Source organism: Micromys minutus (assembly GCF_963924665.1).
Source record: "Micromys minutus genome assembly, chromosome: 20".
NCBI lineage: Eukaryota > Metazoa > Chordata > Mammalia > Rodentia > Muridae > Micromys > Micromys minutus.
This window is the reverse complement of record NC_137955.1, coordinates 26918690-26941813: the sequence shown is the minus strand read 5'-3', so window position 1 is coordinate 26941813 and position 23124 is coordinate 26918690. Positions and strand designations below refer to the sequence as shown.

At 41.3% G+C, this 23124-nt stretch overlaps 1 protein-coding gene across 1 annotated transcript; it reads left to right on the top strand.

Annotated features, from left to right (window-relative positions):
* The first annotated feature begins 3287 nt into the window (after positions 1-3287).
* Positions 3288-19175, top strand: DNAJC21 (DnaJ heat shock protein family (Hsp40) member C21). The gene is made up of 12 exons (XM_080933638.1): positions 3288-3601; positions 5747-5840; positions 7398-7521; positions 7743-7865; positions 8550-8854; positions 9715-9866; positions 12806-12893; positions 13988-14146; positions 14545-14587; positions 16166-16338; positions 17943-18018; positions 18707-19175. Exons 1-12 carry the CDS (start codon positions 3505-3507, stop codon positions 18872-18874), a joined length of 1602 nt encoding a protein of 533 aa, XP_080789764.1. The 5' UTR covers positions 3288-3504; the 3' UTR covers positions 18875-19175.
* Positions 19176-23124: the final 3949 nt, after the last annotated feature.

Genomic DNA, 23124 nt, shown 5'->3' with positions numbered 1-23124 from the left:
ACTGACAATAGTTTGTCAAGTTGATAACCCCATGAAGTCACTTAAAACCTGTGTGCAGGGACTGGAGAGATGGCTCAGGGTTAAAAGCACTGTCTGCTCTCCCAGAAGACCTGGGTTCAGTTGAGTTGTTAGTTGTGCTATTTGGAAATAGTTTAAGACTACTTGAAGTCATTTAAATGACTCATGATTCAGATCAGATTCTCCTGAAGTACTTAGCTGGCTAGTTTCTCATGGCCATGGCTGGTCAAACACAGAAGACTCAATGGCCACTGGTTATTTAGTCAGCCGAGTAAAGCCTTGAATGAAAGAGCTTAGAGATTATATGTTATAAACAAATTACATATTAAAAAGTTGCCAGTTTTGAAAAACATGAACTTTAGATACCTGCATAGTGAGGTTTTGGTAGAATTTCTAATCTCACAATTTTCTTCTTGTAATTTTTTTCCTCTTAATTTTCCCAGTCGTAATTTCAAATTAACAGTTAATTTGTGGAAGTTTTTATTCCCCAAGTTGCATCCCTTTCACTCACAGATAGCTTATTTAAAATCAGTATGCTTAAATCAGAAGACTCTTGAGACAGAATACAGTGACTCATGCCTGTAATCCTATCCAGCCCTTGAGAGGCCGAGTCTATAGACCTGCAAATTCCAGACCAATTTGGACTACATAGTCTCAAAACCAAGCAACCAAAGACGACAGGAATAATATCCAGTTTAACTATATTTCAATCCATCTTTATGGGCCAAAATAAATAACTTTCACCCCAAAGCAGTAAAGCAATTGCAGAGCTTACAAACAACCACACATGACTGAAGATGAAAAAGTGTATTCATCCCACATCCCCCACCCCTAACTGATTCTCAGGAGAAGAAAGATCCTAGGTATCTTGGGAACTTAAACTTTTCCAACCCTATCCATTACCATTAACATGATGAGAAAATAGGCAAGTGTTTAAGTAGTGACTTAGGCATCTAATGCTGAGGCTTAGTTGGGTTTTCTGATTGTGTTGGGGGAAGGATATTAAGGGACAGTCACCCTTACATGTTTGGTTGCTCCAGCCCTGTACAAAAGATGCTAGCAAGGAATGTCTTTTTCAGCCATATATTATTTAGTAGGACCCACAGCTACCTGATATATGTAAACATTCCTTTTTAAAGTTAGTAAGGTGTTTTTATAGGCTATTCCAGTAGATTAGAATAAATGTACAGATATCTATCTCATCATGTCCGTAATAAAGAGTAATTAATATGACTACCCCAATCCTCTCAAACCTGTTGGCTAAATACTATCCCACGACTGCATTCTCAAGCCAATCAAGTTAATAATAGCATACTGAAAGTTAGGGTTCAAGAGAGACGCATGGTACTTGTTAAGCAGGTTAAGTCTCCAACACAGGGACAAAAGGCAGAGGTGGGTACTTAACATGTAAAAAGCAGACTTGGCTGCCAGATTCTCCCAGAATCCTTCACTCCCTACCTGTTACTGGCATAACCTGCCCTTTGCCCTCTACCAAGGACTCTCCAGCCCAAGGGAGGAGGGTGGGGGTGGGAGTAAGGGCAGGTGTTGCCCCCCCCCCCAGGCTCTTCCCTTATGACCCAGCCTGACTTCTGGTCTTACTTCTCCCCTCCCTTCCCATCTGGTGGCACAGGATCCTTGTTCACTGTGGACACGCCCAGATGCTCTGGCTACGCTTTTCCTTTTATCCACAATAAACTTTCTCCTCCACCAAACCTAGGAGCAGCCATGTCCTTTTATTCTTTATTTATTTATTTATTTATTTATTTATTTATTTATTTATTTTTCATTCAGCACCCAGGTTTCTCGTAGGTCATATAAACTGAAAGGAAAAGATGACGGGGCACCAATGAAAGGAAGTCAGTGAAAGGAAAAGTCACCGGGCACCAATGTTGTGAAAAGATGATGTCCTGGGTTTCAGCACCAATGTTAGGGGAAGGATGAAGAGAGTGGGGGGCAAGAGAGATGCCTCTAAGGGGCCCATGCTGGGAATCCCTTCTCCTGAGGGACCAGCCACAAAACGGTATAGTACAGAATAGAGTTTATTCAGGTCATGGGAGAGTTTAGAAGGTAGTGGGGATGTAGACGAGTAGAGGCCGGCCATGAGCACATGGAGGGAGAGAGGGGAACTAAAGGGGAAGAGGAGGGATAGGGTGGGAGAGCAAGGCTGCAAGAGGCCAAAAGGCCTAGAGAGGCAAGAGAGGTCAAGAGAGAAGAGGGGTCAAGCAGCCCCTTTTATAGTGTCAGGTCACTAGGGCGGAGCATACTTGGCTACCGCCAGGGAATTGAAGGGTGGGGTTTACAGAATCTCAACATAAACAATTTAACTTTTATTAAATATTTCCATGTAAAGAAACGGACTTATTATTATTATTATTATTATTATTAATAATTTTTTAAAATTGGAAGTTTGGTTTTGGACTCATGGCAATCATTCCGCTTTTGTCCCCCAATTGCTGGCAATAACAGGTATGATCCACCATCTCTAATCAGGCGGCTCAGTCTTCCAGAGTTTGCAAACAAAAGCATAGATGGAGGGAAGGGAAAGAATGTGTTGTTCCCCTCTACAGCCAAAGAAAGTTATTCAGAGAGGAAATTCTCGATTTAAAAAAAAAAAAAATGTCTTAGCCAGGCTGGGTGTTAAGACACTTCACGACAGGATCTTGAATTTAACTCATCAGGAAAAAGCAGGCCTTGAATTCAGATAATTGAAGGTGTGGTTTGGAACTCCAGAATACTCTAAACTGGCCTCCTGGGTGGGGGCTGGGATTAAAGGTGTGTTCCTGATACCCCGCACACAATCTGGCTTTTGGTATGCTACCTTAAAATGTTTTTAAAACTGATTTAAGCAATAAGTTATTTACTGTCAATCATGCATATCAGTCAAGAAGAGAGAAAAAGAGAGAGAGATCTAGGGAGTGGGAGCGGAAGAGAACTGAAAAGAAAAAAAGTAAACCCCAGTGTTTCCACCAAGAACTTCTAGCCTAAACTCAGCACTTGATCACTTGAAGCTGGAGTTGCCGCATCTGTAGAGAAACAATCCGAACGCCCGCCGGGAGGGTATTCCCCCGACTACTTCCCATAGCAAGCCAACCGTGCCCTCCACTCAGGACGGCTGGTCCTGCCACTCCAACAGCCCACTGTGCTCCTCACAATGACTCTCAGCGTGGCTCCCCCGCCCATCCTCCCCCGCCCAGGCCCCGCCTCCGCGGCGCGCGGCTCCCCCGGAACCCAGCCCAGCCCCCGCCCATGCGGAGCCGTCGGCGCCGCCCCCTCCGCGCGCCCGCGTGCCGCAGCCCGCGTCGTCCCCCGCCGCGCGCCTCCGCCGCCCCGCGCCGCTGCCGCCGCCGCCGCCGGGCTCGCTGGCTGGCGGGCTGCTGGCGCCGGGCTCCCGCCGGAGGAGAGGACAGCCAGCGCCGCCGCCGCCGCTTCTGCCCGGGCCCGGGCGTCGGCCCCGCCCCGGGCCCCGGCCCGGTGTCCAGCCCCGCCATGAAGTGTCACTACGAGGCACTGGGGGTGCGGCGCGACGCCAGCGAGGAGGAGCTCAAGAAGGCCTATCGGAAGCTGGCCCTGAGGTGGCACCCGGGTAGGTGACCCGGCGGGCTGGGGTCTCCCCGCCGGCCGGGACGCCGCCGCCAGCCGCCGGGCCTGGCGGGGCGCACGCTGTGGGGACATCGCCGCCCTGCCCGCACCGCGGAGGAGGAGCGGACTCGGCGTGCAGCCGCCTCCGACTCCTGCGGCCCGGCTGCCGGCCTCTCCCGCCGCCCGGCCGGGGACTGGCTTTTAAACAGGCCCGCTCGCGCCCGCCTTCAGAGTTCCCGGGCTCCCGCAGACCCGGCCCCGCACAGGACACGAGTTTCCCCACGGCGCGTTCCAGTTAGGGGGACCGCCCGGCGAGCCTGGGCGAGGTTACTTAGGAGTTTGCTTCCCCGGGATGGTTTTTGTCGCTGTAAAACGGGTCTGCGGGACTTTGGCGAAGTCTCAGCTTCCAGGCTAGGAAACTTAGTAGTTGAATCCCGTCTGTTTGATATTTCTGAGAGGCTCTTTTCCGCCTCTCTGGGTACAGGGAATTAAAGCCAGCGCTGCGCACCTGCTGGCAGGCGCTCCACCAGCCAGCACACCGCCCCAGTTTCTAACAATCATTTTGAGATGGGGTCTCGCTGTGTTGCCCAGGCAGCCTTTGAACGTGTGATCATTCTGCCTCATCTTCGCAAGTAATTGGAATTACTGCCCATTGCCAGCAGTCCTGGCTTAGTTCACGATTTTTTTTTTTCCTTAGTGGCTGATTTACCCGTTTTTATTGTAGTTTTGTTTTAATAGCTTCGCTTTACCCTTAAGCTGTTCATCCCAGAGTGTGCACACATAGATGACTAATAGGTTTGGAAGGGTATACATGACTTTTTGTTTTGCTTAAAAGAGAGAAAAAACACGCCACTGTGGCAGTACCTGTGCCAACATGTAGGCTCCTTTATTGCTTTTTGTTTGACACCGGCTGTTAATCTCCGTTCCACAGCCATCCAGCGCAGGTGCACGGGACGTAAAGTGAGAACCCCGTGACTAGTTGAAACCATTAAGAAGTTCCACTCAGAAGTTATATCTTGCTATTAAATGGTATATGCATAGGTTTTGTGTGTTTAAAAGCTTTATAGCTTTCTACAAATTTCTTTGGGGAGAGCAGGAATGGGAAGAAGTTGGACCAGGTGCAGCACTGATAAAAAGGAACACACACACTTGGCAACCTTTTTGTTTGTTTGTTTGTTTGTTTGTTTTAGCTTTTAGGTTACTTAATTTGAACTGCACTATTGTTTCTTGACAGGAATGTTTTGAGACTTATAGTTTTGCCCATTTTCCCAGGAGAACCCCCTCCCCCGCCCAAAAAAAAGGCAGTGTAGACTATTGGTGGTGCTGTAGCTATTTAGCAGCTTTTCAGGTATACTCTTTGAAGGCTGAGATGGATTTTGGCTTTTCAGAGTGTTAGGGATTTGTCCTCATTCTTTTTTTCCTTGGATCTGTTTATGAATGAGTTGATGAAGACATAGAAATCTTAACACTTGGAGCTTCCCCTTGAAAGGGTGTGAGGGCTGAACGTGGTAGGGAATCGGGTGTCATAGCTAATGCAGAAACCGATTTCTTTTTTCTCACCTCACAAAAAATCAGAGGTGACTAGTTGTGATAGCTCCTGTGTTTCATGAAGCCATTGGAGACTTGCCCTGTCATCCTCACTGTGTGTGGAGCTCTTGAATCAAAGGTAAACATTGAGTCTAGGATAGCAGTTCTCTCCTGTGGCCCAGTGGACTTTCTGCCTACCAGTTCTTAAATGGGCCCTCATTTGTCATCCAAAGTGGCAGGTCAAGATACTAGTCAGTTCAAGATACTAGTCATAGAAGGCATGTGTAAAGAAGAGACAAGAGTTTGTGCTGCTTGCCTTTGAAGGAAGATTCTTAAAACCTACTGCAGAATACTTTCATAGATTTTTATTAACTTAGTCATGTGGTTACACCTGAACATGTGGGTATATGGCAGACATGGAGATATAGGTATGCCATGGAGGGTACACGGAGATTGTGTCAGCCCGAGGAAAGACAGCTTACAAGATCAGTTTATCAATGCCATGCGGGCTCTAGAATGAGTTCAGGTCTTCAGGCTTGGAAACACCCTTTCCACTTAGCCATTTTGATGGCCTATGCATCTACTTTGTCATGACTAAATTTCTGTGACTTTATTTTAACAGATAAAAATCTGGATAATGCTGCAGAAGCAGCTGAACAGTTTAAGTTAATCCAAGCTGCATACGATGTCTTAAGTGATCCTCAGGAAAGAGCGTGGTAAGTGTCTTGTTGCCACTTTTGTCCGTGTTTAGTTTGTTAGGAATGGTCAGTATGAGGTTGTTGGTTTCTTAACAGTTGGACACACTGAGTGCTGGCAGTGCTCTGAAGCATCTGTCAGCCCTCGGTTATGTAAAGTGCAGTCTGTGGGCAGGAAGGAACTTAGGAGATGATTATTCCAACTGTCTGCTGTTAGCCATGAAGCTATCAGGTGATGTCATGCAGCTTTAATTCAGATGCTGCCAGTGGTTTCTCTGCAGGGTCCCGATAGTGTAGGGCAGGTTAGTTACACAGGAAGGAAGTTTGTTTCTCGTAGCCATTCTTATTTTAATTATTTTAATGTAAGAATTATAATACATTTCTACTGAGTACTTGAATAACTTTAATTGTACAAATAGATCTTTCTAACAATGAGCTCATAATACAGCTTCATTTTGTAACAAGAATTTGTGTGTTTGAGGTTCTGAGTTCTCAGCATCTTGGCCCTGCCGCAAATGAATAGGTTTTGAGCTCAGATCTAATAGTGAAAAACCCTGCTCCTAACAAGGTACTGCTGGGAAGCCATCTGCTTAACCTCTCTACAGCATATTGACTCTCAAGAGACAGGAGTAAAGGGAATGTTGTACAGCTTGTCTTAACCTCATAGAAGAACTAAACTTTCCTCTGACTAAGGACTTTGAAATTCTGAACTAAAGCCAGATGTGTGCACATGCCTATTGTCTCTGTGTTTGGTCCCTGTCCTGGGCTACATAGTGAGGGGGTTTTTCAAGCCACTTTGGGCTACATAGGGATAGCTTCTCTCCAAAGACCAAAACAAAACCATTTGCCTTCATTTATAGTGTTGGTATTTCTTGTGGCTTCTTTTTATGTAGTCCTCCTCTAAGTCTTAGATTGTCTCAATTTCCCTTAGAGCTCCTGCCCGCTTAATTTTCCTGTTGCCTGGTGCGAGGTGAGGAGCCCGGCCTTTGCAGTAGGAGCGACCAGACATTGAATTGTGGTCTTGCTGCTTACAGACTTCATGATGAACAGCCATTATTAATATTACTGAACTTTAGTTTTCTGCTGTATCAAGCAAGGATGATGATAAATACAACTACAGACTTTTTATGAAGAACAAATTCCTGTGTGTCTGTGTCTCTGTGTCTCCTAGCTGAAGTTTCTATAAACTCAAATGACTCTTTCAGGTAGATGATGGTAAATTCCCAGATCATAAATACATACTTATGGACAATATTATGTTTAATACTGTTCCATTTAGTAGTTCTCTTTCTGATGGATTTCAGCTACTGGTTAAGGGAGAGCCTCGAATTTCTAGTTGATAGGGGCTACTGTTATATATGGTATTAGAAGTTGCAGACATGATTTTAATCTTCAGTTCCTGAAAGACTTCCAAGTATTTTAATTTTCGGATTTCTTTAAAGCCATGAGGAGATGGGTTGCATATGTTGAGACATACACTATTGTTTGCAAGTTGAGGCCAGTCCTTGTGAATTTTTATATAACTGTATTTAAATAAGGCCTTATTTATTCGGCTGTTTTCACCTTTGAATGTTTTAGGTATGATAACCATAGAGAGGCTTTACTTAAAGGAGGGCTTGATGGAGAATATCAAGACGACAGCTTAGATTTGCTTCATTATTTCACGGTTACCTGCTATTCTGGTTATGGGGACGATGAAAAGGTAAGATAGGAAAACTTCTGATTTTCCTCAAGTGGTTAAGTAAAAGTCAAATGTGGAACTGTCCTAAAATTGTATAGAAGTGAGTGTGTGTCTGTTGACTGAGCTGTAGGCACGTGTGCATGAAGGGCCTTGCGAGTGAGCAGGGACCTCACTGCCTCAGCACGCAGTCTTGTCCCACACTTCCCGTGCTTCACTGAGTTTCTGGCTTTATTTTGTTTTAGGGTTTCTATGCAGTGTATCGTGATGTCTTCGAGCTGATTGCAAAAGAAGAGCTGGAATGTATGTCAGAGGGAGATGTTGAGGATTTTCCAACCTTTGGTGACTCCCAGAGCGACTATGACACGGTAAAAGAGAAACTACGGGCTTCTCTCTCAGGGTTTTCTAGTTTTAAAAGAAATCTTTTGTCTCTTTACCTGTCTTTATCCCTCATGTTTTCTACAGCTTGTACCTGTCTTGTAGTGCCAACTCTTGGCTTCTCTCTGTGGTTGTAGTAGTCTCTGTGTGGCCAGTGAGACCATTGTTCTTCTCTAAATATACGTAGGAGAATGAGTGTCTTTTCCTGGACAGTCTTTAGGAGAATTGTTTGACTTGTCCAGTAATTAACATTAGTGTCTGAGGGTCTAGAGTTGGGGTTTAGTGGTAGACCATTCACAAAGGCCCTAGCTTCAGCCCCCAGCAACAGAAGTAATCTTAGATACATGAAAAGAACACTAGGAGATATGTTACTCCTTAATATTTACTGCTCTTTTAAAGAAACTTAATCTATACACACCAAGAAAACTTTGAATATTTCCATGTTACGTTTTGTTTTACATGTACTTTATGCATATTGTAACGTAAGATTTCAATGCATACTATCAAACCTTTAAAAAATTCAAGTACTGACAAAAATATATTCATATAGTTTTATGCCAAAATGCCTTTAAAAATTTGTACATGTATCTCTTTTTTTAAAATAAAGTTGTAAGGAAAAAAAAAAGAAACTTAAGTAAAAACTAGGTAATTTTACTCATTTTCTTTGACACTAGGTGGTACACCCTTTCTACGCTTACTGGCAGAGTTTCTGTACACAAAAGAATTTTGCTTGGAAGGAAGAATATGATACTCGGCAAGCCTCCAACCGATGGGAAAAACGAGCGATGGAAAAAGAAAACAAAAAAATTCGAGACAAAGCAAGGAAAGAGAAAAATGAACTGGTTCGACAGCTTGTAGCCTTTATTCGTAAACGAGATAAGAGAGTGCAGGCACATCGGAAGCTTGTGGAGGAGCAGAACGCAGAGAAGGCGAGGAAAGCAGAGGAGATGAGGAGGCAGCAGAAGTTGAAGCAAGCCAAGTATGCAATCTGGAACTAGATCCTGTCTGCTGACGTGGGTCTGTGTGCTTGTCAGTAGGGTGGCCAGCATGGTAGAGCGTGTCCAAAGGGAGCCAGCACGGAGCTTCCATGTTAAGTCAGCATCCTGACTTGTAGCTTCTATGATAGTTTTCTTCTTTTTAAAATCTCTGAATTCTGGCTTTGTTTCTTTACCTCCAATGGAAACATCTAGGCTTTTGTTGACATATTTTCCTTCAGAGGCTGTTTATACTTGAGATCTTTTATCTCTACTGAAGTTTGTTAGCAACTAGTGTTAATTGAATTCTTATATGTGGAGCAATCTGTTCAAATGCTTTTCTGCTTTTTCTTGTGAGGAAATGAGGCCTTGTAGCTGGTAAGTCACAGCTGGGAATGGAGTTCAAGACGTCTAACCCAGAGCTCTGCCCTTTAAAAAATACTTTTTTAACTTTAAAAAATGTACTTTGTATGTGTGGGACACTCATGCGGAGAGGACAGCTTGCATAGACCAGTTCTTTCCTGCTGTAATGTGGGCTTCAGAGTCTCAGGTCTGACAGCAAGTTTGTTCTACTGAGCCATCTACCAAACCACAGCGTCCCATGAGCTACCATGCAATATCTTGTACTTGTTTTAATACTTCACTTAAAGTCACCTGAAGACTTTGACTGAGCTGCTGAGGGTTATAAGTCCTATAATTACTTAGACCAGTTAAAACCGGTTGGTGGGGACCTTGCCCCAGTCCTAGCTGAGTATGGGTGGTTGGTTTCCACTCATTGCAGCATCAGGGGCATTCTCACTAGGGCTAGTGTTTAGAGCCTGACAGAGCTGTTTCCAGTGGGACTGAGGCTCCGCTTTGTGTCTAGGCTGGCAGAGCAGTACAGGGAGCAGAGCTGGATGACGATGGCCAATTTGGAGAAGGAGCTCCAGGAGATGGAAGCGAGGTACGAAAAGGAGTTTGGAGATGGATCAGATGAAAACGAAGTAGAGGAGCAGGAGCCCAAAGATGGAGTAGATGGTAATGTTTCTTGTTATATTAAGTAATTTTGGAAAATAAATGTTATTGTGTTTACTCAGATACCTGTAGTGTGGCTCAAGGGTAAGAAACTAGAGAACAGAAGAGAGAATGGAAACCCAGAGAGCACCTGACTCGTACTTCATGGTTTCCTAGACTGAACTAGAAATTGGGAGTTCTAGTGGGCAGTCAGAGAACATTTTATTAAGCATTTTGTTTGTTTTTACAGATTGGTTTTTCATGTATAGACCTGGCTGTCCTGGAACTAGGTCTGTAGACCAGCTGGCCTCAAACTCAGAAATCATCCTGCTTCTGCCTCTGGAATCCTGGGATTAAAGGCGTGCATAACCACGCCCGGCAAGTTTTAATATACCTTATAGGACAGTAGTTACATAGGAGTATGTGTGTTATATCTGTCTTATTCCTCCCACTTAGGACTTAAGGAAGGTACTTGAAGTGCTAGAATATATTTCTCCCACCAGGTACCTCCCTTCCTCTGCATCTGTGATTGCTTTTCTCCCTCCCAAGTGAGATTGAGGCATCCTCTCTTGGGCCCTTCTGCTTGCTAACCATCCTGAGTTCTGTGGATTTTATCCTGGGTATTCTGTACTTGTTAGGCTAATATCCATTTATTAGTGAGCACATGCCACACATGTCCTTTTGGGACAGAGTTACCTCAATCAGGATGATATTTCTAGTTTCATCCATTTGCCTGCCAAACTCAGGATGTCCTCATAATAGCTGAGTAAGATTCCATTTTCCGTATCCATTCTTCATTGTGGGACATCTGGGTTGTTCCCTGTATCTATTCAATATAGTGCTTGAAATTTTAGCTAGAGTAATAAGACAACAAAAGGAGATCAGAGGGATACAAAGATGAAGGGGATTGGCGAAGAAGTCAAGGTATCACTATTTGCAGATGATAGTGTACATAAGCACCCCAGAAATCCTACCAGAGACGTCTAGAGCTAACAACTTGAACAAAGTGGCTGATATAGTTCAAACAAATCAGTAGTCTGACAAACAGGCTGAGAAAGAAAATAGGGAAACAACACTCTTCACAGTAGTCACGAATAATATAAACTATCTTGGTGTAACTTTAATCAAACAAGAGAAAAACATGTATGATAAGAACTTCCAAAAATCTCTCAAAAGAAATTGAAGATCTCAGAAAATGGAGAGATCTTCCATGCTCATGGATTGGTAGGATTAACATAATAAAAATGCTTATCCTACCAAAAGCAATCTACAGATTCAACGCAATCCCCATCAAAATTCCAACACAGTTCTTCAAAGATATGGAAAGATCAATTCTCAATTTCCTATGGGGGAAAAAAAAACAGGATAGTGAAAATAATTCTTAACACTAGAAGAACTTCTGGAGGAATGATCATCTCTGACCTCAAGCTGTACTACAGAGCAATATTGGTAAAATCTGCATGATATTGTTACAGAGACAGATGGATGAATGGGACTAAAGACCCAGAAATAAACCCACACAGTTATGGACACTTGATCTTTAACAAAGAAGCCAAAAATATACAATGGAAAAAGAGGGCATCTTAATAAATAGTGCTGGTCTAGTAGGCAGTCTGTATGTAGAAGAAAGATTTTCTGCTCCAAAGCTAGAGTTTTTGCTATCTGTTTAATGCATTAAAAATGATTACATGGAGAATGTTGGAAGTTGATGTGTAGTTAAGAAATGACATCGTGTGACCCTGCCTTATCTCTCCAGTTTACTTTGGCACTTTTAGTGCAACTGTGCAACTTTCAGTCAACTGTGTTCCGAAAATGTTAAATGGAATAATTCAGAAAAAAGTCCTCTACGTTTTAAATTCTGCCTTTGCCTGTATAATGTGATGAAATCTTGCACCACCCCATTCTAACTCTGTGCAGTGTCCCTGCATAGTACATAGCTCCCTAGTCACTTACTAGCCAAATAAATGTCAGCTCAGTTGTGATAGATTCAGAGAGCATGTGGTTAAATAACTTTGATGTAATGATGGCCCTCAAAGTATGAATGCTAACACGGAATATGCCAAAGAGAAGCTATGAAGTGCTTCCCTTTAAATGGGAGGAAAGGGGAAAGATTCCGTGCTGAGGTTGCCAAAGCATCTAGGAAGCATGAAGGTTACCAGGGATTGAAGAAGCCTGTGTTTGTTTTGCTATAAGACTTCACATGACAAAGCCGTGGCTTTGTATACTTTATAATATAGGGTTGGAATTGAACAGGCAGTAATTATTTGATTCTCTATCCAACATTGTAGGCACCCTTTGTTAAGGGGTTTGATTAGCATTGCCCAAAGAACATAGGATGTGTATTTATTTGGCTGTTAATAATTTGAGTCAGATTGTCTTAGAGAATTATATTTCTATCTGCAAAGAACCAAAATGTGGAATATGAGACATTGTGGCATCCTTATTGATATAAGCCTAAAATAGTCATTTTACGTACTTTTCTAAAGTAGAAAATAAGTCTGGAGCCCCAGTTAAGGGTTGTCCCTTAGAGCTTACTGATGGTGTTGACGCAGCTGCTGTGCTGTGATGAGCATTGGTTTATAATAAAAAGGTTTGCAGAAGCAATGCTGAGCTTTCGTGAGTGCTGTAAGCTAAGCTAGAGTGTTGGAGTAGCTCAGAGTGTATTTGAAGCCAGTTTTTTGAAGAAGATTGAAAAAGAACTTATGGTAATGGCATGGCGGTAGTACATGGTGGTTTTAGGGTTTTCTGACTCGTCTGAACAAATACAAGAAAAAGACTTGGAGGGTGAGGTGATTAATTTGAATTCTTTTTTGAAACAAGTGATGCTCAAAAAGACAACTCAAATACCAGTGGCTTTTTTTTTTTTTTTTTGGTAAAGGAAAAAATATATTTCTAAGTTGTATGTGTCTTGAGTTCTCTTCTAAGGATCCGTGTTTTGTTAACGTTTTAGCTTCTTCCCATAGGTAAGGACAGCGAGGAGGCTGAGGAGGCGGAGCTTTACGATGACCTTTACTGCCCAGCTTGTGACAAATCCTTCAAGACAGAAAAGGCGTAAGTCCTGTCCTTGAACTGGTCTTCTGTTGAGAATATGGTTGGCACAGTTTGATCAACAGTACTTCCACCCTCTGGGTTTTTGTTTGGTACAATAAAAAGAGGGATTTGTGCTTTTAAGCCTGTTGTAGCCATTCACATATTTCAGTATTCCTGTGTGATATTTCCAGAAATTCAACTATGACAAATTGTGGTTGGCACAGGTGAGGGAAAAATGAAACCAGATCTCATCTCTGCACTGCTTGGGTGAAACTCATTTCTACACGGCAGTGCTTTGTCTTGTGGGAACCACTGTAGAGGAAGGAAGGGCATGGGAGGGTATGAGAGCCGAAGCACCAGTCAAGAAGAAAGGGCAGTGGTGAGAATGGGTTGTAGGAGTCGGGAGAGAGGGTACCAGTTAGCCAGAGGAAAGGTGCCAGGGCAGGAGGAGACACAGGAGAGCTAGGAACAAGAGCACAGTGACAGCAGTCAGAGATTTTTTTAATTTATTGTTATTTTGGAAATAATTATGCCTAAAGAAAAATTAGAAGAATAGCATATGATGCACTCCCTAGCTCGTCTGTGGTTTCCTGTATATCAAATGAGTTAATTTTGCCTATGGAGTTTTTGGGATACCTGTCTGAATTCACATTTAAGGTAGTAAGAAGGAGGTGAGAATATGCTATTGAGAAAGCCAAAGGAAATGAACCACTCTTGTTCTCTGAGGCTTGACATCACCTCTCTAGGCCCTCTTGCAATTAGGATGTGTCTTACGGTTTCCAGTACTGTGGTCTGCAATAGACAGATTAAGTAAATATTTAATGGTTAAAAGAAACCCGGCAAAACTTTTAAGTTTTAGAATAGAAAAAAAAAATCAAACTAAAAGAATGGAGAATTTGGCTGGAAAATATGTTTAAATAAAAAGTAATGAGGGGAATGCTGGCATTGGGAAGAAAGAACTTCTGCATGACTCTCCTGGCAGTCCGACAGACTTCTGTTACTCTGTTTATTAGAGCATCCTAACACTTGGCAGGTCAGTGGTTGCAGTCTCCCGCTGTGTACCTGGCACATGTGATTACTGTACTATCGCCTCTCACACCACATTGTTCTTCCAGCATGAAGAATCACGAGAAGTCCAAGAAGCATCGGGAAATGGTTGCCTTGTTAAAACAACAGTTGGAGGAGGAGGAAGAACAGTTTTCAGGAGCTCAAATGGATGAAAATTTATTGAATGCCAATTCTGAGGAAGAAATGGAAGATACACCAAAGCAAAAGTAATTCACAGTATTAAATGCCACTGACACATTGGTCACATTAGAGATGGTATTCACATGTGTTTTCTCCAGGAAGTTTGTCCCCTGCAGTTGTCCTCATCTGCTTCAGATAGCAAGAGCTCACGGGGCTCAGTGAGGAGCAGAGACCTTAGGCCGGCCTGTTTATAGATTGTTGTGACTACTGAAAGCGCTTTCTGCCTTTTGCAGTTGGCATGCTAATTACTATTTGTCCAGTGTTCTCCAAAACAATAATGTGAGCATTTTCTTGTCATTTTAATGCTGCATGAGATTATTACATTTTTAGTATTTATTTACCATTCTGTTTCAGTATTTATTTTTTATTTAGTAAAATTTCACAAAGTCAAATACTTAACATTTTGATTTATGTTTGCTCTTAGGCTTTCTAAAAAACAGAAGAAAAAGAAACAGAGATCAGTGCAGGTATGTTGAAAGTTTTTATTATATATTTCACCCCTCCAATAAGTATATTTTAAATAATTCCAACACCGTTGGAGATTTGAAGTGTGCTAGTTTATTTAGTACACTATAATAAAGGGGAAGAGCTTCACTCAGTTTCATATGAGCTGTAAAATTAGTGTATGTGTTATGTGTGTACGGATGGATGTGTATGCCTTTACATTCACATTTGGGTGCCGGAGGAAGTGTTTGTTATTTCCTTTGGTCATTTTCTGCCTTGTTCATTTAAGGCAGAGTCCCCACTGAACCTGAAGCTGTATTTTTCATGTAGGTTGGAAGCCAGCAGTCCTTGGGATCCTCACTGCTATCCTGCAGTACTGGGCTTCCAGGTGCATATAGACAGTGCCCATTTTGTTCTGTGGTAAGGGGGTCTGAACTCAGGTCTTCAGGCTGTTTCAACATGTGCTCATCACCCTCTGAACAGTCTTGAATCCTAGTAAATTGTTCAGAAGGGAGTAAAATGTTTACAGGATAATTTACATTTTCCTCCTTGTTGTTTGCCTGTAATTACAGTTGTGTACTGGAAGTTCTTTGCATGTAGAACTCACCTGATAGGAATTTATTATTAATTTTGTTGTCTGCAATATTCTCATTTAAAATGGATCAAAAACCTTAATATGGGCCTGAATCAAAGACCTGAAATGTAGACTTGTCAGAGGTTAGTTTTGTTCTGAGAGAAACGTGGTAGAGACTTGTATCTCCCTGCCACTTGTTTGAGTTCACGAGGAAAATGTGTATGGTAAGGAGAGTACACATGGATGTGAATGTGCAAACATGGCCAGTTGTTACTCAGAATAAACCAGAGTTGCACTTAGTAACGTTTGCCAGACACCTTTGTTTGTGACTTCTTAAAGTAATGCTTCATTACAATCCAAGACAATTATCTTGGATTCCCCTATAGAGATCACTTAATGTTGAATTAAATTGTGACTGGACTTTATGTATAATTTTCCTTTTCCTTTTTGCTAATATATTGTCTTTTTTCACATTATTAAATGAATATCATTAGAAATGTAGGTTAAATTTATTTCTCATATTCACATATTCACTTAACATTTCCTCTAATATCTTTGAGTACCTGATCTGTAAATTTGCAAGTTTTAGAAACATATCACAACCCATTATATAGGGGCTAAGGAGATACTTTGTAATTGGTAAAGTACCTGCTACACAGTATGAAGACCTTAGTTTGGCTTCCCCCAACTCATGTTAAAGAAAACAAAATTAAGGTTGCATATGTCTGTAATCTATATCGGGAGGGCAGAGACAAGCAGCTCCCTGGAGCAAGCACGTAAGTCAGCCTAGTCCTTCAGTGAGCATCAGGCTCAGTGAAAGAAAGACCCTGTCAAAAAAGATGCCTGCTTTTGGTCTCCACATGTGCTCATGCACACGTACACTACACATAAATGCATGCACACATGAAAATGAAGCCATTACTATTAGATTTGTTGTCTTTAAGAAAAATGGGCTGGAGAGAGATGGCTCAGCGGTTAAGAGCATTGACTGTTAATTTGGTTTTATAATAGCATATATGTTCTCTAGAATTTTGATGACAATTTGAATGAAAATGGAACTGAAGAAAGACGAAAGATTGATCCAGAAGAGACTAAGTCAAATGAAGACAATGCCAAAGAATTAGAAAATAGGCCCCAAGAAAATGTCTGTATTACAGAGACCACAGAAGCCTGTGAGGATCCAAAAAGTGAAGCTAAAAGGTAAGTCAGAGTTTCCTGTTATTTCCTGACTACTGATTAATTAATGGTAAAGTCATCAAGAGAAGGTCAAAGAACTTCCTTGAATGCCCGAGTTAGATGTAAACTGTAACTGTGTATACATAGCCACACAGACAAACAAACTTAGATGTATGAGGTGACATTGTGTTAACTGTCACTATGGCAGCAATAATATCACTGTGGTCATTACTAGGGGAAGAATCTAGTTTCGTGGGCCTATTCCATATTGATCCTATGGACTAGGGGTGGAGCTGTAGGTCCACCTCTATTCATGTAGAGCATTCACTTGGGAATGATAAAAGACTCTTGGATTCAGCAACCACTGATGATAGTTCAGTTTTCTCATTTTAATGATGTGAGAGAAGGACTCCGAGAATTCAGCTGATCTCTTACCTGCCGAGGAATAGCAGGGCTTGAGATATCTCATTGTTCCATCTAACCCTCCAACTGGTTTTCAAACAGTAAGACTTTGGTTTAGCCCTTGAGCACTTCTTGTGTAGTGGTGTATGTCTGTTTCACTTCTGCCCTTCCTTAGCAGTTAAGAAGTCCAGTAAACTCACTTCTCAGGATAGCTCAAGCTTGGTCTCAAATTTGCAGTGCTCCTGCCTCAGCACCCTCTCTTTGTTTTTAATGGTACACCATTGCCTGCCTGTAATCTGAGCCCATGTCACACAGCAGAGAGCAGATTAGTGTTCACAGGAATGTTCAGGATTCAAACAATAGGAGGAGCCTGACATCAGAGGCTGTGCTGTGATTTTTGGTTTAAAGGTACTAGGGGAGCACACCAGATTAGCAGGAGGACATTAATTATATTTGTAGTAATGATTTCTTTGCTAGCATATAAAATGAGTTTGTTTTATGACATTTTCACACATTGTACTTTTTTCAGTCAACCAGATACCATTTTTAATAAAAGCAAATTTCTTAGTATATAATAAATTAAAATTAATTCATTTCATAAAATTATGAAAAGGTTATTATAATGCTTTTCTTCTCATTTCATTGTAGAACTGTTGAAATATTCCTTACAGACTTGATCAGGTTCAGGAAGTTGTTAGTTGGGTGCAGTAGCTAGCACCAGTAATTCTAGCCTTCCAGAGGTTTAGGCAGGAGGGTTGACATGAATTTGAGGGCAACCTGGTCTACATAGTAAGTTCCAGGCTAGCCTGGGTATAGGGTGCTGTAGTTTACTACAGAAACAATAAGCTAGAGAAAATAAACAATAAAGTCACTATTACAGGACACTCACTATTGTGTACTAGTGTGATAACATGGTTGTAAAGGAAGTGTGAAGCACTCTTCTTTTCAGTAAACATACCATATAGAAATGCCATATAGAAATGCATAAGAATGTTTTAGGGCATCCCTTTAGCTTTTGCTTTAAGTAATTTTTTTAGTTTTGTGCCAAATCTAATTATCTCAGGTTGGTTTTTAAAGTTTTGTTGACATGTGAAAATTAACTAAATTACTCATTAAAATGAATAAATCAGCCTGACTCATATATTTAATCTTTAGAATATTTTTGGAAATAGTTGACAACTAGAAAGTTTTTTACTTTAGATTATATAAAATAATTTATTTTTCAGTGTTCCTAAATCCAAAGGAAAGAAAACCAAAGATGTGAAGAAATCTGTCAGAGCACCTGCTGAACCACAAGCAGTGGTAGGTCAGACCATACTCACGGGCTCCACAGTAACCTTGTCATGCCTTAACCGTGTTAGTCTGTACCCCTGAGCTTTGCAGTGAACTAGAGTTTATGTGGAATCTGTCTCTCTACCTACTTATAAACATAAGTTCTATAAAAATATGTGCAAATTGGAAATATAGATACTGGCAAAGTTGCTGTTTCTTTTTTTTTTTTTTAAGACTTATTTTTTATTTATCTATTTGTTATATACAAGTACACGGTAGATTTATTATATAACAAACACACCAGAAGAGGGCATCAGATCTCATTACAGATGGTTGTGAGCCACCATGTGGTTGCTGGGATTTGAACTCAGGACCTCTGAAAGAGCAGTCAGTGCTCTTAACCTCTGAGCCATCTCTCCAGCCCAAAGTTGCTGTTTCATTCTTGATGAGTATAATCTAAGAAAGACCTTGGGTTAAGAGGTGTGTGTGTGTGTTGGTGTTACATGTGCAGATCAGTTGTGAAGCACAGGCTCTTGTAGTCATGCAGTAAAAGCTGTTGACAGGATCTGGGCCTTCAGAGTGGGTAGTGTTTGGTGATTTGTCTTCTGAGAACAGCTGCTTTTTGGCAGCGGTCAGATTTGCATTTCTTTGATGTTTAGCCTTAACATGCTTTTATCAGCTCACCATGTGCTCTGATGTGCTTTCCCTCTCTCCTCAGAGTGATGTCCTCATCAGCTGTGCAACTTGCCACAGTGAATTTCCATCCCGGAATAAACTGTTTGATCATCTAAAGGCTACTGGTCATGCAAGAGCACCTTCAACAGCAGCACCTTTAAACAGTGTAACTAGTAGTCGAAACAAGAAAGAGAAGCGTAGAAATAGATAGGAGTTCTGTTCATTTTTTTTTTTTAATTGTCTCTAGATTCTGGAACCAAAAACTGAACTGAAATAATCTAGAGTTAAAATTTCAGTGATCTGCAATTCATTGCATTGTGGAAGATTATTTTTATCTTATAAAGACATTTTTTGTTTAATATATATTTTTAAACATTTCACTAGTGATTGAATTCTACTTTGCCATCTGAATTCACTTGAATGTTTCATGACAGGTAAATATTATAAATGTGTATCTGGATTTCTCATGTGAGCAGAAATGTACAGGGAAAATTAAATTATTTTGACACATACATGTGCCCTTCTGCTTCAGTGTTTTAATTCTGGGGTGTTTTTATTTTCTGTTGTCATTATGTTTTGTGATTTCTCAAATACTCTGATCTCTTTAAAAAAACATCATAGATATCTTTTCACACTTGATATCATGACTCCAGTTCTGATATAAAATTCTATATAAATGACCAGCAGTCAGATCCATGCTACTTTTTCCTTAAGTTCAGATAGAGCTGACTGGACATACATAGTTTGGTTCAAGAACAGTGTCTCTGTGGTTTAGCTGTGTTGATGTGTATAGATTTATGTTAAGGCAGTACATGATTAGACAGGGAGAGGAGGAGTCAGGGAGTAAAACGGGAGAGGAGGAGTTAGAGGAGAGGGAGGAGAGGATGGAAAGGGAACAAGTGGACTGTTCACGGCAAGTGAGAGGGATTTCTTAGGAGGGGAATAGAGACTGTAGTGCTAAATCTGCCCAAAATAGACGCAGTTTGTTTTCCTAATTACTGAGTCCTGTTTTCATTGAATGGGTTTATTTGGGTTGAAGAGAAAACGGCAACAAATTGGCGATTGGGTTGAAAAGGATATTGCAACAGATGTGGTCTGATATACTGGTAAAAATCAATAAGGAATGTTAAAATTGTGTATTGATTTCTGATATACTGGTACTAATCAATAGGAATGTTAGAATTTTGGGGGTGGAAGCATCTAGTTGACACTTCCCTTAACCAGATGACTGTGGGGGAAGGGCACTTTGACTCCTCATTCCCCCACACTTGCTGTGTTCACAGGGTTTTTGTTCAACTTTTCCCCTCTGTATTCATTGGGAGTGGGGGTGGGGGTGGGGGACTTTCTCTTAGTCCTTTAAAAACAACCACCACCACAACAAAACCATGCAAGTTTTTGCTATATAACTCAGAATCCAACTACTTTAGCCTTCCAACTGCTAGAATAAGAAGCTTATGCTACTTGTTAGGTTTTTAAAAAAAGTCTCCATCCCCTCTGTGTCTGTATGTCTGGAGATAGGATCTCACTGTATAGCCTCTATATGCTGACCCAAGATGGATCTAGCCTCTAGCTCACAGATCCTTGGGCCTCTGCCTCCCATTGATAGGATTAAGTACTACCATAGCTAGCCAAACAGTTTTCTTAACAAGACATTTTTAGATAAGGGCAATATATTTATTCTGTAGGAGTGGTACATGTTAAATACAGAGAATCTTTGCTGTGTGTGATCTACATGCAGAGGTGCAAGAGGGAGATGAAATAGGCAATTCCTTAAACTACTCTTGGGAGGAACTTTAAACTTACTAGCTTAGAATGTGTGCCTTCTGGTCAATGGAGTTACATGTGTTTTATTTTTAAGTACTTAAATGAGTGGCTGTTTATTCATGAGTAAAGTTTAAAGCACTTATAGCACTCAGTGACGTTTCCAATAATGTCCTAAAAGAAAAGTTCATTAATGGTCTGGATCATTCTGATGACATGTAGGTCCATCCCATTAGGAAAATGGTAAAAGACATAAACAGAAAGACATCATCACTTTCCGTGACAATTGCTTTGTGCTTTCAGGTGAGCAAAGTCAAAAGCCGTGAAATATCAAGTGCTGAATGTTGAGAAACGGGGATGTACTTCTTTAGAAGTCACAGTTATTCAAGAAGGTGACGTGTAAGGAAGTCGATGGCATGAAACATTATGACCAAAAGGTTCTCAGTGTATGCCTGTATACCTATATAGGGTGTGCAAAGGAACTCACAGCTAGATTGTTTGTACTTCAGAAGACTTAGAAATAGCTCAGATGCTATGAAGAAGAAACTGGGGGAAATGTGGCCTACTTAGAAAATGGCCGATGACTGGGCGGTGAGGTGGAATGCCCTTGATATAGTCTGGATAGAGTGAGAATAATTTGTCAAGATGGTATATATGCCCAGTACACAGTTTTTGTTGGTCTGGTTGCTATTTATGTAATAATTTTCCACCAGTGAAAAAGAGACATTGAGAACTGATTACCTATGGAGATGGAAGGAAAGGAAAGAACTGTGCAGGCTGTCAAGAGGACAGCAGAGTCCTCTAATCTGAGAATTGTAAGCATCTGCTAATTTTTAATGTTGGCTGTGTCGGGGCTTGTTACTCTGCTTCTCACAAAAATAGATATCCAGGAAAATAGTAAATTGCCATTTTAGTAGCAAATTTATTTGTTCCTAAAGGGTTTAAGTTTCCGTTTCTATTCCTGGCATACTAAGCCATTGTGGCAGAGGCTCTCTTGTCTTTTAATGATCCTTCTTCCTTTTAGAAGTGTGGTTTATAGTTGGGCACAGAGCTGTCTAGAATATATAACTACCTCCCTATCTTGCCTTGCAGCTTGCTATCCATTCTGGCCACTGATCTGAGTGACTTGTGGAACTTGTCTTTAAAAGTCAATGCCTATGTCCCAATTAATGCTATCTTTTTATCTAGCTGAAATGAAGAAGCAAGGGCTGATGTCTGGCTCCATCTGGGATAACAAGTTCTCACTAGGGCTGATGAACTGAAGGATATATCTCATACTCCAATCCCCAGAGGGATTCTAGAGCCCAGATAAACTGTGTGCACTAGGGAGAAGGAAAGCTACATCAGGAGGCCAAGGCTGTGAGTGTTTAGTCACGGTGACTCAGAGCCTAGTCAACTCACACTCAAATGTGCACAGTCATCCAAATTAGAGGCACAGCCTTAAACAGAAACAAGGGCACATGGAATCTTGGGTTGGATTTCAGCACTGATGTTGCCCGTGACCCTGGGCAGATTAGTTAAGATACCTAAGTAATTTCTTTTGAATCTGGAAAGGCTGAGAGACTAATCTTCCAGGATTGTAGTTCTAGTATGAACTACAAACATGCCTGGCCATATGGTAGGCCTTCAGCTGGTACTGGTTCTCAGTAATTGGTTTTCCTTGCTTGATTTATTTACTTTGGTACCTGAAATAACTCAAACAGGGTAACTTGGATGGAAACTGGAGAATAAATTGATTTTACACATGTTAAAAAGAAGTACTATTAAGCTGAATATGGTGTCTCTCCCCAGCACTTGGAAAGCTAAGGCAGGAAGATTGCTGAGAATTCACGGGGTGAGACATCATAAGAAAATTTGAATCTAAAACAATCTAAAACAAAACTAACCCCCAAGTGTCTATTGTAGGTATATTATATATGTTGAAATTCAGTTCAAACAAACAAGATGTTCTCCCTAAAGCTGGACATCATACTGGAAATTGGTAATCCTTAAATATTTTAGAAGGCTTTATATGGATAATCAGATGATTAGTTGGCCATAAAAAATAGAGGCCTTGCTGTTGATGTCTATTTCAGGTGCCAAGGGCCTTCTGAAAATTGAAAAGGCTCTGATTATCCTTTGCACTGTTGTCAGTTGAGTTTCTCCAAATTTCTGGAAATATGAAGGCCATAAAAACTTAGCCATTAGCCACACTGGTATATGGTCTGTCTTAAATTCAGTAAGAATTCAGGTGTCTCACCATGTAGTGAAGTAGGATTTTTAATAGTCCTGTTCTTTAGTAACACCAGGCTTTTGTGGTGTGACCTTACTGTCCATGTGAGTACACACAGACAGCTACCTGTTTCTCCTAACGGAAGGGTTCCTGGGCTGTCTGAGGGTTGTGGTGGTACAGTGTGACAGGCCCAGGGAAGCCCCACATACTGATGACAAGGCAGCAGTTACCTTTGCCAGCAAGACTCATGCCATACTCTACCCCTTATGGCTTCACTCTTATCAGTAGCACCAAGGACTGTTGACCAAGCTTTTAAAACATGACCCTGTGGGGCATTCCATATGTAAAGTGTGGCAGACATTCCCCACTATGTTTCTTTCAAAGATACTTGGCTTGTGGCTTCTAGTTGCTACGGTGATACTTTTGTTCTGATCATAAAGTCTGCCAATCAGGAAGTACATGCTGAGGATGTTGAGTCATTTTCTTGT

Coding starts and splice junctions, on each gene's coding strand:
- DNAJC21 (XM_080933638.1), top strand. CDS start 3,505: ATGAAGTGTCACTACGAGGCACTGGGGGTGCGGCGCGACGCCAGCGAG. Junction 7,866..8,549: donor CCCAGAGCGACTATGACACG/GTAAAAGAGAAA, acceptor CTTTGACACTAG/GTGGTACACCCTTTCTACGC. Junction 16,339..17,942: donor CCAAAAAGTGAAGCTAAAAG/GTAAGTCAGAGT, acceptor TTTATTTTTCAG/TGTTCCTAAATCCAAAGGAA.